Source organism: Vombatus ursinus, unplaced genomic scaffold, assembly GCF_900497805.2.
Source record: "Vombatus ursinus unplaced genomic scaffold, bare-nosed wombat genome assembly UNPS02014808.1, whole genome shotgun sequence".
NCBI lineage: Eukaryota > Metazoa > Chordata > Mammalia > Diprotodontia > Vombatidae > Vombatus > Vombatus ursinus.
Genome location: NW_020954586.1, coordinates 5,297,080 through 5,311,667, shown reverse-complemented (window position 1 = coordinate 5,311,667; position 14,588 = coordinate 5,297,080). Strand labels below are relative to the sequence as shown.

Here is a 14,588-nt window from a genome sequence, read left to right as displayed (position 1 = left end):
CCTGTAGCGCCCGGCCCCCGGCCCGCCCCGCTCATGCACTTTAGGACTCGGGCCGTGGCCCCACCCCGCACACAGAAACGGACACAGAAACGCGTGGCACCCGGTGCCACGGACATGTCATTGTCGCTGCTCATTCCCTGCGCCCTGTCCCGCACGGCCCCTTCCCTCCAGCCGGTTCGCAAGCTAAGCAGCTAGCTGGACACGGGTCCCTCCGTGCCGCCCTCCCCAGGGACGTCTGGCTGCATCTTGCATGCATGAGCTTCCCCTCCGGAGCCCTGCCCCTGCGTCTGGCGGGTCCCCCATCCGCAGCCTCTTTCTAAGGTGTCTGTCTGCCTTAGCACATTTGTATTTTTATATCCGACTCTTTGTTTACTGGATCTTCTCCTAGAGCCCCTTTGGTCTGGGCCACAGATAGTCCGCGCCTGGCGGATGGTCTCAGCCTTAAGGCTTAAGCCCCTTAACCTCGGTACCCACACGGCCAATCTCTCCAGATCCTCTAGATGAGTTCTGGAAGCCCCGCCCCCTCCTCAGGAGGGTTCCCATTGTTTTCCACTTTGGACCCCATTTCTCCCTGTCCCAGGGGAATGCACTGCCTCTGGGAGGATGCCAAAGGGGCCCCAAGGATGCACCACTGTAAATGTCCCCCATCCCCGTCTCCCCCGCCTCCCCATCTTCACTGTACCAGGAGTTCGTGAATAAACACAGACCTGTGCATAGCCTGGCTGCTGCCTCTGACCGGCTTTCGGCAACCCAGCTCTAGGCTCTAGCTTAGATAGGCACCTGCCCTTACAGAGCTCAGGCAGGTCAAAGGGTGGGGGATTGCTTGGTCAGTGCGGAGGATGCCTCACCATAATGCCTACCCTGTTTTCAGCCTCCAGGTCTGGTAGGCTCTGAAAGCCACTGCCTTCAAGGCCCCAGTGTCTGAGTCATAGTGAGTCACACCAAGCCATCTCAGCCTGAGAACACTGGTTTGACTTTCCAGCCTGTAGCACTCAGAGGTTCCCAACCAACCTCATAATAACAGACATCCCCAGTTCTTTCTTTAAAAGTTTGCTGAACGATTTCGAGACATGATCTTAATTTGAGGCTCACAACAACCCTGTGGAGTAGGGGCTATAGGATCCCCATCCTCATCTTACAGATGAGCACACTGAGGATCGGCAGCCAGGAGGTGCCAAAGAGCAGATTTCGGCGACTCCACGTCTCCTGAGCTCTGCTCCCTAAGTCACTCTGGAGAGGGCAGAGTCTAAGGAACAACTTGTGAGCCAGGTCGCCATCCCCAGGGCCTTCACTCTGCTTTCTTCCATGCTGAGGATGCAGAAGTCTGACTGGAGCTAGAAGGGATACGGTATGCAGTGGCCCAGCTTGAGAAAGCTGAGAGGCAAGCCCGAGAGACCACAGGGAAGACCCCTGATGGCTTGATGGGCCCCCCTGGGTTGGTCAGACCCTAATTCAGTCAGGATTCTCAGCTCCCGAGACAGCTCGGTTTGGGAGGCCTCACAGTCGCCCTGGACCAGAATCAGCCCTCAGAGCTCGATGGCACTGAGGAAGTCTTCCTTGTCAGAGTCCTGAAGGAAGCACGGTGAAGGTGGGGGACTTGGGGGGGCATGCAGCCGGGCCCCCAAGGCTTGCTGTGCTGGACTCAGCTCACGCCCCTTGTGCATGACGTAGAAATGGAAGTGGAAGCCGCTGCCGTAGGATGCATGGCGAAGAGACCAACCGTAGTCGGGCTGGGCGTAGTGCCGGACACGAAAGTGGGGGGCTGCTGCCGTCAGGGAGATGAAACGGCCCTGAGGGGTCAGCACGCGGCTCACCTGGAAGGGGTGGATGGATGAGCGCTCAGTGGACCCTCACCATTCCTTCCTCTTCTCTCTCCACTGACCTTCACGATTTCCCATTACCCTGCCTCTCCCCGAAGAGTTTCTCTGGGGGAAGAACAGCTGGGTGGAAGGAATGACGGTGATGGGCTTGACTCCCAAGTTAGCCACTCACCAGCCCCAAACTGTTCTGGCCATCAGGACGAATGAGGCCCCTGTGGGTCTGATTTTCACAGAGCCGACCTGTTTGGCTTCAACCTTTCTCCAATCCTCTTTTTTTTTTTTCCTGCCGTGGGATGCTGAGGGACCTCCAAGGTCATCACGTCCTACTTTCCCATTGTACAGATGAGGACGCTGAGACCCAGAAAAGGGAAGGGACTGGCCTAAGGTTTCCCAGCTGTTCAACAGGAGGGTGAACCTGGAATCCAGGCAAGCTGGTTCCTTAGCCAGTGTTCTTTTCCCCTTCATGGTCTTATTCTATTCCCCTGCCCACTCTACCCCAATCCCTGTTAGACCAGCACTCACTACCTCTACCTGATCTCACCTCACTGAGAACTTCATCCAGAGTCTGAATACCCTCAGGGGACACCGTCCAGGGGTCTCGTTCCCCAGCCAGCACAGCATCCAGGGTACCCTTCTCTAGAACCACGTCAAAGGTGCTATTGGGGAAACTGAGAGCTCGGGCATCCATTGTTTCCCAGCGCAACACGGGTACGTGGGCATAGCGGTCCCGCATAGCGGCCACCACCACTGGAGAGTAATCCACACTGACCACATTGGGGAAGCCCCCACACAAAAGCTCATAGCTCAGTGCACTGTTCCCACAGCCTACAGGGAAGGAGGAAAAAAAAAAAGGAGGGGAGAGGAAATGATTACCAAGTCCTGCTCAGACCCTGGGTCCCTCTCGGCTCCAAGCCTGATCCTCAGGAGGTGGGAGACTGGCCCCCCAAAGGCAGGGGCTTGGCTTTCTCCCTGTCTCTTAGGGATCAGGTTTCCTTTAATCAGCATTAACCTCAGTAACAGGATCAAGGGATCAGCTCTGGGGATCTCCCTAATCCTCTGGAGGCCTCCCCAGCCAGCACTGATGGACAGCTTGCAGGGACTCAGGAAGAAAGGGAGTTATTTGGTCCAAGAACTCCCTCAGCCTTCCTGGAGAAAGGAAGCCCTAGATAGGGGTAGGGAACCTGTGGCCTCTAGGTCCTCAAGTAGGGTCCTTTGACTGAATTTGGATTCAAAGGGCTGCACCTGAGGACCTAGACAGAGGGCCACGTGTGGCCTGGAAGCTGCAGGTTCCCTATCCCTGCCCTAGGGGAAGCATGACAGCTACCTTCCATCTTCAAGTACTAGAGTGAGAGGGGTATGCTCTCTATTACGTGCTCACTATACAAAAAGCACTGAGCTAGGTGCCAGGGATAGAATGATACAGTTCTTGTCCTCAAGGAGCTTACAATCTACCATATACAAAGCTAAGTAAATACAAGGTATGGGGGAGGGAAGAGTAGTAAGAAATGGGGGGATGAAGGGAGAGGCTTCACCAGGATCACGGAATCTTGGGTTGGAAGGGATCTCAGAAGTTTTCCATCCCGCTTCCCCCCGAAAACACGATCACGCTCTCCACAACATCCCTGGCCTCCTGGGGCAGCTCTGATAGTTCCAGAAGTTTCTCCTAAGTCTCTGCCTCTCTAGAACATTCTATTCTAGAACATATACTCAGGTGGAAAAAATCCAGGAACACAAGGGGCCATAGAAAATGGTAGAGTTACGGGAGGCAGCTAAGACTTCATGTCGGAAAGACCCAAGTGGGAATCCTGATTCAGCCACTTCCTGGCTGGATGGTCCTGACAAGTCACTTACCTTCTGGTGTCTCAGTTTCCTCATCTGTAGAATGGGGGTTATAACAGCACCTTCCTCTCAAGGCTATTGTGGGGATGAAATGATGTATGTAAAGTGCTTGTAAGCCTTAAAGTGCTATATGGTGTTGATGATGATGATGATGATGATGTTGGTAAGGATGGGCCCAGGAAGGAAGAGGAGACATAATGTTTGAGTATACGAGAATATGCCTGGACAGAAGGAAATCATGAAACTGGTCCAGAGGCATGATGGGGGAGGGGGGAGGGGGCTTCAGCTGATGAGCACGAGCTCCAGCTCACTCTCGCAACACCCGCACGCTCGAACTCTCACTCTCACTCTCTCTCTCTCACACACACACACACACACACACACACACACACACACACACACTCACAAAAGCAGGATGGAGGGCAAATTCTTTGCTCAAAGTAATGATAACCATGTGTTTCAAAAGGTGGAAGAAATGATGAAGGGGCCAGCTATTCTGGACCCGTTTCTGACCAACAAGGAGAAGCAGCAAGGCTGGGCCCGGCCTGCCATGGCCCAGCACCTTGGGAGGAGCAGGTTCCAAAAGACTGGGAAGAAAGTGGGGTCGGCTCTAAAGGCCTCCAGTGCTGCAAGGGTCATTGGCCCATGAGGGAGGTAAGTGTTTAAAAGGGAAACTCTGAAAACACAATCAGAAATCATTTGGATGAGGAGGCCAAGGAAGCCGCTAGAAAAGAGTGCTGGGGCTACTCAGAAGACTCATCGCAAAGTCAGATGTTCTAGGCATCCACAGACAGACGCAAGAATAGAAAAAGAGAAGAGAACGGAAGCTAGGACAGGCAGTGGAGGAGGGACACCTGAAGAGTCCGGACGTAGGACAGTCCTCTAGGAATAAATAGTCCCAGAAGCACTAAAGCCTAGAGTGAGTCAGGCCTGGCAGTCCACGGACACTTGAAAAAACTCTTCTAAAGTGATGTTGGAGGCACAAGGAAGATAAAGAAGGGACAAGGAGATGAGGTGCTAAGGAAAGCTGAGGATAAGAAGGCAGAACTACTCAACCTTCATTTTTCCTCTGATTTCTCTGCCAAGGATAACGAACTTCTGACTAAAATGAATGAAAAAGTAATTAGTCAATAGGTAACCTCAGAGTCAAGAAGAACTGAGTTCACATCCCATCTCTAACACACGTTAATAGTACTAGCTAGGGTTTATGTGGACTTTTAGGATTGGCAAAGCACTTTACTTATGTTCCCTCACTAGACAATCTCATAAAGTAACTGCTATTATTATCCCAATTTTGCAAATAAGGAAACACGCATAGAGAGGGGAAGTAATTTGTCCAGAGTCTCCCAGCTTATCTACCTACCTCAGATGCTTACTAGCTGGGTGACCCTGGGCAAATCACTTCACCTCTCTGTGCCAAGGACAGCAATTCTATAGACCTAGTTGCTTCATATAGTCCAAGTGCCTCTGAGTAATCATTTCATTCCTTCCTGCTCTGGCTAGTGGGCCTGTATAGCAGAAGAACTGCTGATCTGCATTGGTAGACAGAGTTTCTTGACCTGTTATAAGGAAGGAAACCTGTTATAAGGTCCAAACCAAAGAGAATGGCTAATAAACAATCCAAACTTAAGATACGCGAGGCTATGACGAAGAAGTAGCATGAGCTCCAGTGATCAGGCAGGCCTAGACAAAATACACAAGAGGGTACTTGATGACCCGGGGGGTGTGGGCTGAGCCACTGAGCCTTCAAATGGCACAGGAGACAGGGCCCCAGACTGGAGAAGAACAAACTTGTTCCAGTTTTCAAAGGTCCAAGAGTCTGGGTGTGAATGATCTGGGGATATTATGAAAGGGACGTACTGGTCATGCAGGACTAGTCCAATTTCCCTCCCTGTCTCCTTTCCGTCCTTGATGCTGTTACTAAGTTGGTATATCAGGGAGGTGTTATAAACATCTTTTCAGGAAAAACTAGCCTCACTTGAAAGGGGGTGAGGAGTTATGCTGCTCCTCCCAAGCCTAGCTTTCAGCATGCAGTTCACCCAATCCACTAAGCTACACTCGAGAAGGCAGGGTGAAGGAAAACACTTGTGGGGCACACACACTAGGGAGCGGAACTTCTACCGCTGGGGGCCTGGAGAGAAGTCTAGCAATTTTTAGAAATGACAAAGTACGGTGGGTGAGAACAGATAGGGAAACAGAGGCCTGGAAAGGCTGTTGTCCACGGAGGTGCAAAGGAACATAAATTCAGAACCAGAAAGGACCTCGGGGCAATCCAGCCCAACCCCCCCACTTTACAGATAAGAAAACAGAGGCCCTAATCATCAGAGGTCAGAGCTGAACTCAGATTCCATGGCATCATGCTACCTCTCCTAAACGCTATTCCCATTGTGTTGCTATTCAGTCGTGTCCAACTCTTCGTGACCTCATTTGGGGTTTTCTTGACAAAGATAGTGAAGTGGTTTGCCATTTCCTTCTCCAGTTCCTTTTACAGAAGAGGAAACTAAGGCAAATAGGGTTAAGTGACTGGCCCAGGGTCACATAGCTAGTAAGTGTCTGAGACCGGATTTGAAATTTAGGAAAGTTTTCCTGACTCCAGGCATGGCACACTATCCACTGTACTACGTAGCTTTCTTATTTCATAGATGAGGAAACTGAGGCTCAGTGAGGTTGTGACTTGCCCAGGGTCACTCAGCCAGGAAGCATCTGAGGTAAGACTCATACCCAGTCCATGATAGAGAACTTCTCTACTCCAAGACCAAGTCACTACACCAAACTGCCTCCATAAGTGAAAAATAGGCTGTTTCATGAGGTAGTGATTTCCCTGTCACTGAGGGTATTCCAGTCAAAGTTGGATGACCTCTTTTCAAGAATCCTGTAGTGGGGATAGCTATTCAGACACAGTTTGAACCAGATGACCTCTGACTTTCCTTTCAAGTGGTTGGGCCTCCGGATTAAACATCACCCCTGCTTTCAACAGATCTTCCTTTGGCCTGATCTAGACTTTGGCCCTTACCATGCTGGTCCCGCTCTTCAGGACAGTCTCTAGCTCGTCCACATCCTTCCTACACTGGGAGGCCCACAACTGAATGTAGCTAGTTCTCCAGCTGAGGCCTGGCAGAAGGGCTCTCATTTCCCTTAAAGAGACTGGGACAGTGGGGATGGCCTCCCCTGCTTGGGGTAGGGTCCAACGGGTGTCTGCTTCTGCCAGTGGAGCTCCCTAGGGCCTGACCTGAGGTAGATGACAAGTTTGTTTTTTTACTGCCAGTACTTGGGGAGGTTCAGCCCAATACCCTCAGCTTCCCTCCCCACCCCCACCCCACCCCAAACAAGCCCCTTAGATAGAACTGTGCCCCTTCCTTCCAGACCACTTCTTAGTCCTTCTCACTTCCCTGACTCCCCCGAGCACCCTTCCTCTCTGACCTCAATCTCCTCCCTCACCTACCTCCTATAACCCCTCTTCCTCCCTGACCCCCCAAAACTTCCCCTATTACCTGACCCCTCAGTCCCCCTGTTTGTGGTTGTTCAGCTGTTTTCAGTCTATCTGACTCTCTGTAACCCCATTTGGGGTTTTCTTGGCAAAGATACTAGAGTGATTCCACATTTCCTTCTCCAGCTTCTTTTACAGATGAGGAAACTGAGACATCAGGGTTAAATGACTTGCCCAGGGTCACAGAGTTAGTGTCTGAGGCCAAATTTGAACTCAGGTCTTCCTGACTCCAGGTCTACTGGCTACCTAGCTGAACCCCTCAAACCTCCCTTACTCCCTTGATCCCTGTTCCCTTCTTATCCCCCTACCCTCTTCAACTCCACCCCTTAGCCTCCAAGCGACCCCCATCTAATTTAGCCCTCCCTTAGCCCCTTATCCCCACACATCACCCCAGATTTAACTTAGCCCTGCCCCGTCTGATCCACTTGCCAATCTTAATTCTCTCAGCCCCGCCCTCCACTCTTTCGAGCCCCCTAGTCATTTTCACTTAACTCACACCGTTATTTTCCTTAGCCCCGCCCCAACTCTGCTTGGCCCCGCCCCTTCAGAGAACGTGGTTCCATTAATCCCGCCCCCTAGTTTACATAGTCACCGCCCACTCCCCCCGCCCCCGCCCGCCAGCCTGGGAGCCCCGCGGGGACTTACCCAGCACTAGGATCCGGTCCTCCCGCTGCAGCTCGGGCTCCAAGAGGTCCCGGAAGGCCTCGAAGTCGCCGAACCACTCGTAGGGGGCGGTGTCCAGCGCGTGCCGGTAGCGCTCGTCCCAGTACTGGGCCTCCTGGTACTCGGAGTTCTTCTTGGGGAGCGGCGGCGAAGAAGCCATGCTACGGCTGGGGTGCGGTCAGGGCACTTGGAGTGGGCAGTGGCCAATTGGAGTGGATAGGAGGCGGGGCCTAGGCCGAGCCTCAGTCAATTGGAGTCAGAGATGGCCTCTGATTGGGGCGGAGCCTCAGCCGAAGGCTGTCTATTGGAGCTTGGGGCCTAGAGTCGCCGCCTCCAGCTTCCGCCTACCTCCGACGCTTATTCATCAGAAACACGTGGAACTTCCGTGCTGGAAAAGGTGCTACGAGCACAACCTGCCGGCTTGGAAACCGCTTTCCTTGTCGCCTGTTACCGCTTCCAGCCGAGCACCGCCCTTCCCTAGAAAGTGACACGTACTTAAAACCAGGGAAATGCAGGTGTTGGCATTGCAGCCCACCGCAGCCTCCAGAGTTAGTCAGCCAGCGCTGCTTTAGACTTTAGATTTTTTTCTATTATAAAAATGAGCAGAAACAGCCCTTGCCCTCCAGAAACTCACATTCTAATCGAAGGAGAAATATGCAGGGACTGTATACAAACAAGATCTAGCATTACCTCTGCTACTTACTAGCTGTATGACCCTGGTAAAGTTCCTTTCTCTGCGCTTCAGTTTTCTTCTATGTAAACTGAAGTTCATTTATTCAGCAAAGCATCTATTAAGCACTTTTGCCCGGCACTTAGTAAGTGCTTAATACATGATCTCTTTGTGTTATCTACCTACTGACTTAACCTATGTACCTAATGATTTAGATCTATCATTATTTATCTAATCTGTCTTTTGTCTACCTACCTATTTTTCTACTCACCTATCTAGTCTAGCTATCTGTATTATCTATCTAGTCAGTCTGTATTACCCACCCATCTCATCTATCTATCCACCATATCCATCAATATGTTTCGGTTTAGGGTACTGAGAACCCCAAAATGTAAGGTTACAGGGAGAGTCTGCCTGGAAAGAATTCAACCACTCAAGCCTTCTTTCAATCAAAGTAGCAAGCTTTATTATAATGCCAATAGGAGTGGGCAGGGACTCCTAGTGAGTCTTTGACTTAATAGGAGTGAGATTGGTACTTATATACAAAAAAGACTGTAAGAAGATCTGGTTGGGATTAAGGAGTGGTAAGTAGCCTGGGCCAGGTACAGACAATGAAAGGGACTAGATGAGGTTTAAGGAGTATCAAGTAAACTAATTAAGTAGTTACGGTGGACCATATGCCTGAGGTGAGGTGCCAGTGATCGGGGCTGCTTTCAAAGACATGGTCTTTTCCTTTTAGGGTCCAGGCCTCATCACCCCATCACATCTATCCATCTATCTGTCTCATGCCAGGCCCTTCACTAAACACTAGGGATACAAAGCAGTTCGATCCTTAAAAAAAGCTCCTAAGACACCCAGGAGACTGCAGAATCCCATTGCTGCTTCCCTATGGGAATGACCCTATGGCCTGGGCCACCTGTGTTCAGGATTGTGACTACAGTTCCCAGTGTATCCATATCTTTTGCTTTGTCACTTACCCATCATCACAGGACTTTGAGGTAGGTAAAAATGGTAAAGTGGTATGGATGATGTGTTTTGACTGGTGGGTAAATTAGGTTTAATGGAGACAGTTACACAAAGGTTGGCCTCACTCTCACTTCCAGAATCATCACTGTCCAGTGGCAGGACTCACACAGGGTGTGACACTCACATGGTGGTCAGAAGAATTGATCCAAGGACACTCTCAAGGTCTCTCTGAAGAACTTTGGAATTGATTGTGTGACATGGGAGACACTGGCACAGGACCACCCAGCATGGTGTGCCCTCATCAGAGAGGGTACTGTGCTCTATGAGCAAAGCAGAATTGAAGTAGCTCAAAAGAAATGCAAGATTCACAAATTTAGAGAATCTACCCCAAATATTCACATGGAATATTTGTGCCTGAGCTGTGGTAGAGCATTCTGCATTGGTCTGATCAGCCACAGTCAGAGGCATTATAACTTGACTCTAACATAGTGATGTCATTTTCGTCTTCCAGAAGGGATACAAAGTAAAAGCAAAAACCTTCCCAGTCCTCAAGGAACTTGCATTCTAATGGAGCTAGGCAAACCCAAGATGCTCAAAGATGGACTGTAATCTCAGGTGTCCAAACGAAAAAGACAGCCTCTGCCCTCCAGTAGTTTACTTTCTCCTAAGAGAAACACCAAGGTAGCCAGGTGCTGCCAGATAGATAACTGATGCCCTTCAGACAGCTGGAACTGGTCCAGGTGGATGGGAGGGATGTACTAAATAGTGAACAGAAGGGTCTTTGCACGTCATTCTGTCCAAGGACTGGTCTGTGGTTTCTTTGTTTGTTTGTTGTTTTTTTAATTCTTGTTTTTGCTAGGCAATGGAGTTAAGTGACTTGCCCAGGGTCACACTGCTAGTGTTAGGTGTCTGAGGTCGCATTTGAACTCAGGTCCTCCCGAATCCAGGGCCAGTGCTCCATCCACTGCGCCACCTAGCTGCCCCCCGTTTGTTTTTTAAACAAATGAGGAACCCAGGGGTCTGAGAGACTGGAGGGTCGCCCAAGGTCACAGAGCTAGCCCAGGGAAGGCAGAGTCTGCCCTTGAACCCACGACCAGGGAACTTGGTGAAAGGCAGTGCAGGGAATGAGACCAGCCGGCATCAGGGCTGGGCTAAGGTTCAGTGGGCGGGGCTCGGCCGGCGGCGCAGGCGCACTCGAGGGCGCTCCGGAACCTCGAAGCTGTGGGCTCTGGTTTCCGGCGGCAGGGGAGGACCGGCTTAGGCGGCGCGCCGCGAAGATGGCGGCAGGGCTACGGAAGCGGGGGCCGGCCGGGACCGGGGCCGGCTCTGGCGCGCGCTGGGGCCTGGGCCTGGGGCCGGCGCCGCTGAAGCGGGCGTGGCAGGAGCGGCGGCTGCTGCTGCTGGAGCCACGCTACACGCCTCTCGTGGCCGCCTGCCTCTGCCTGGCGGAGGTGGGCATCAACCACTGGGTCATACGCAGGGTGGCCTGTGAGTGACGGGCGGCGGGGGGCGGGGCCTGGGCGGAGGGGCGGGGCCTGAAGCTAGGCTGAAGCCTAAGATTGGAGAGGGCAGGGGCTTGCGGGGCGTGGCCTGGGATGGAGGGGCGGGGCTGAAGCCTAAGATTGAGGAGGGCATGGGCTTGGGGCGGAGCATGAGGCGATGGGGGCAGGGCCTGGAGCTGGGCTGAAGGCTAGGATTGGGGGGCAGGGGCTCAAGGGGTGGGGCCTGAAATTGATGGGGGAGGGGCGGGGCCAAGGACTGGTGGAGGATTCTTAGGCTCTCTAGGAATTTAGAGCCAGGGGATCCAGGAGAGATCGAGGTTCAAATTTTGGCTCTAACACTATCCGTGTAACCCTAAACAAACCCCCTAATCTCTCTGAGCCTCAGTTTCCCACATCTTCAAAATGGGGTCAGTCATGGTCTCACAACCTCCATGCGGGTAGCTTGTTTTGTCAGCTCTAAAGGGCTGACAAATGAATCTTATTGAAAGACAGATGAGGAAACTGAAGCTGTGGAGGATAAGCGGTTTGCTTGAGGTCGAAGAGGAGCTAAGTAGCAGAGCCCAGGCCCTCTCGCCGGGGTGGGGGGAATTCTCAGGCTCCTCAGGAGGAAAATAGGGGGCTGGGGATCCCAGGAGGGAGATGCAGTCAGGCTCTGACAGAGCAGGAGGATGGTGGGGAGAGGTCTCGGTTGCCTCCAGGCAGGACGCACTCTCCTGGTTCGCTCTAGGTCTTTCCAAAGGAAGAATGGTCTAGTGTGGCACACTAGTTTCTGAAACACATTTGCCTTTTTCCCATCACTATGTACTTCGGGCAGTTTAGACCAGGAGTCAGAGTCCCTTCCCCTGCCTCAGTTTCTTACCTGTAAAATGGAAGGGGTTGTGCCGAACTCCAGCCCCTGTCGCCTGCAGATCTGATTTCATGAGCTTCCCACCTCCCCTGTTCTCCAGACACAGAGATCGACTGGAAAGCCTACATGTCTGAGGTGGAAGGAGTCATCAATGGCACCTACGACTACACTCAGCTCAGAGGCGACACCGGGCCCCTCGTGTGAGTCTGGGGCCGGCAGGGGCTGGGGCGGAGAGAGGTAGGGGCCAGGCGGCCACAGCCGACACTCACTGGACGGGCCCCTCTCCCCAGCTACCCCGCAGGCTTCGTCTACATCTTCATGGGGCTGTACTATGTCACGAGCCGTGGCACCGACATCCGCCTGGCCCAGCACATCTTCCTGGGCCTCTACCTTGCTACGCTGCTGCTGGTCTTCCGAATCTACAGCCAGACGAGGAGGGTGAGACCCCCTCCCCGATCTGAGATGGCTGAGGATTCTCAAGGGAGGCTTGGGGAGTTCCTCCTTTGCCAGGAAAGTGGCTGAGCTGGTGCCGTCTTCCCAATGTGTCTACCCACTCACACACTCACACGCTCACACATTCACACGCTCACGCGCACGTGTCATTGGCTTCTGACGGCAGTCCTCTGAGAAGGGGCAGTGCTGGGGGGCCCTTATGTTCTAGAGGGCAGGCACCTGCCCTGAGGTCGCCCAGCTGATGCGTGCTGGGCAGGACTCTGGGGTCCTGACCCTCTTCCTGTCCCCCCTCCAGGTTCCTCCATTTGTTTTCCTCTTCATGTGCTGCGCCTCGTACCGGGTCCACTCCATCTTCGTGCTGCGGCTGTTCAATGACCCAGTGGCCATGGCGCTGCTCTTCCTCAGTATTAACCTCCTGCTGTCCCAGCGCTGGGGCTGGGCGTGTGGCTGTTTCAGGTCCAAGTTTTCTATGCTGGCCGAGCCCTGCCCGCCTTCCCAGTCCCTCTCCAGCCTCCCCGTCCTCCTTCAGCCGCTTGGGGCACTTGGAGCCAGCAGAGCATACCTCCGAGGCAGCGTTACGCTTGCTGGACACCTCCCCTCCTTCTCCCTGCCCTTCCTGCCATCTCTTTCCCATCGTCTCCCATGGGCCGCGGGTTGGGTAGGGGATTAAGCTTCCTTCTAGCCCTTTCCCTGTGTGTGCGGGGTGGTGGGCTCTGTAACCGTCCATGCGAGTTTGTAGGGGAAGGGGCCTCAGCCAGCGGTCCACGTGGGAGGCCTCGGGCCCTGTCTCTGACTTCGATCTCTTCTCCTTCAAACGGGCCCAGCCTGGCCGTGTCGGTGAAGATGAACGTGCTGCTGTTCGCCCCAGGGCTACTCTTTCTCCTTCTTTCTCAGTTTGGCCTCCGTGGGGCCCTTCCCAAGTTGGGCATCTGTGCCGTCCTGCAGGTACACCACCCATTCTCCTCTCCATGACAATAGCGCCTCCCTCTGTTCCCTCCCTTCCGCCTCTTGGCCTCCTCTAGACCAGCTCCCATCCCGCTCCGTGCCTAACGATGGGTGATCCCCCGCTGTCCCTCAGGTGGCCACATCAGCACTCTGTCTGTCCCCAGGTCGTCCTGGGCTTGCCATTCCTCCTGGAGAACCCGGCCGGCTACCTGTCCCGTTCTTTTGACCTGGGCCGGCAATTCCTCTTCCGCTGGACGGTGAACTGGAGATTCCTGCCCGAGGCGCTCTTCCTGAATCGGGCCTTCCATCTGGCACTGCTGGCCGCTCATCTGAGTCTGCTCACGCTCTTTGCCTTCTGCAGGTGGCCCAGGTGTGCAGGGTGTCAGGGCTGGAGCCCCCAGGCTTCCCTTTGGGGGCGGGATCACCATTGGGGATAACAGAGGAGGGGGATGGTCAAGTCAATCTTCCCTCCCCAGGTCAGGAGAAAGCCTCCTGTCCCTCCTGAAGGACCCCTCGAAGAGGAAACCCCCTGCCCGGCCCCTCACCGCTAATCATATCCTTTGCCCTGTGGGCAGCCAGGGTGGGCCATGGGGGAAGGGGCAGGTGTGGCATCCCTCGCGCCTTTGGCCTTGACTGCCCGCACAGATCGTCTCGGTGCTCTTCACCTCCAACTTCATCGGCATCTGCTTCAGCCGCTCGCTCCACTACCAGTTCTACGTCTGGTATTTCCACACGCTGCCCTACCTCCTGTGGGCGACGCCCTCCCGCTGGCTCACGCACCTGCTCAGGTAGGCCCCCACCCAACGTGGCAGGGCTGGTGGGGGTGGCCCAGGAGGCCACCTGCCTCCCTCTGCTTCTCTTCCTCCCCAGGTTACTGGTGCTTGGCCTCATCGAGCTCTCCTGGAACACCTACCCCTCCACACCCTGCAGCTCTGTGGCCCTGCACCTGTGCCACGCCGTCATTTTACTGCAGCTGTGGCTGGGCTCCAGGGCCCTCCCCGAGGCCTCCCATCCCCTTCAGCCCAGCAAGAAGGCCCCGTGAGCTCCTGCCACCAAAGGTTCCTGTGACCTCTGCCTCGTGGCCCCTACCTCAGACCCTGGGGGTCCCTGTGAAGCCATCTTCCCAATAAACCTGGCTGAGCCGCAGCCCCGTGCCGCCTTCCTTCTACTCTGTCAGCCTCCCCTCGGACACCCAATCCCTGGCCGAGGCCAGACCCTCCAAAGGGCAGCGGGCCAGCCATCGAGGAGACGTGCGCGTGTGGTCCTCAGAGGCACTTTATTGTAGCTGCCATAGAGGGTGGAGGCCTGTTGTCTCCTCTGGCCGCCCTCTGTGAACAGCCCCCCAGGCCTTGGCCCGGGCCCCAAGGGGTGGCTTCTGTCTCAGGGGAGGAGAGCA

The 14,588-nt window shown here is 54.1% G+C and overlaps 2 protein-coding genes across 3 annotated transcripts in view; one reads left to right on the top strand and one right to left on the bottom strand.

The window, feature by feature from the left end:
• Positions 1-7,981, bottom strand: part of LOC114052631 (endothelin-converting enzyme 2) — a 47,730-nt gene extending 39,749 nt beyond the window's left edge. The window contains exons 1-3 of one of the 2 annotated variants that reach the window (XM_027875328.1): positions 7,792-7,981; positions 2,362-2,645; positions 1,038-1,814 (exon numbers count right to left, since the gene is read on the bottom strand). In XM_027875328.1, coding sequence (XP_027731129.1) covers positions 1,527-1,814; positions 2,362-2,645; positions 7,792-7,969 — 750 coding nt within the window. In that variant the 5' untranslated portion in view covers positions 7,970-7,981 and the 3' untranslated portion in view covers positions 1,038-1,526. Of the gene's footprint in view, positions 1-1,037; positions 1,815-2,361; positions 2,646-7,791 lie in introns of those variants that run through there. The other variant, XM_027875329.1, reaches the window with a different exon arrangement.
• Positions 7,982-10,722: 2,741 nt separating this feature from the next.
• ALG3 (ALG3 alpha-1,3- mannosyltransferase) lies at positions 10,723-14,328 on the top strand. Its single transcript, XM_027875330.1, has 9 exons — positions 10,723-10,933; positions 11,895-11,994; positions 12,085-12,232; positions 12,543-12,703; positions 13,072-13,192; positions 13,357-13,562; positions 13,669-13,745; positions 13,836-13,980; positions 14,063-14,328. Exons 1-9 carry the CDS (start codon positions 10,723-10,725, stop codon positions 14,232-14,234), a joined length of 1,341 nt encoding a protein of 446 aa, XP_027731131.1. The 3' UTR covers positions 14,235-14,328.
• The last annotated feature ends 260 nt before the right edge of the window (positions 14,329-14,588 follow it).

Excerpts from the sequence above, each read along its gene's own strand:
- ALG3 (XM_027875330.1), top strand. The coding sequence starts at position 10,723 with ATGGCGGCAGGGCTACGGAAGCGGGGGCCGGCCGGGACCGGGGCCGGC. Across the intron at positions 12,233-12,542 it reads TCTACAGCCAGACGAGGAGG|GTTCCTCCATTTGTTTTCCT; the intron begins GTGAGACCCCCT and ends TCCCCCCTCCAG. Across the intron at positions 13,981-14,062 it reads TGGCTCACGCACCTGCTCAG|GTTACTGGTGCTTGGCCTCA; the intron begins GTAGGCCCCCAC and ends CTTCCTCCCCAG.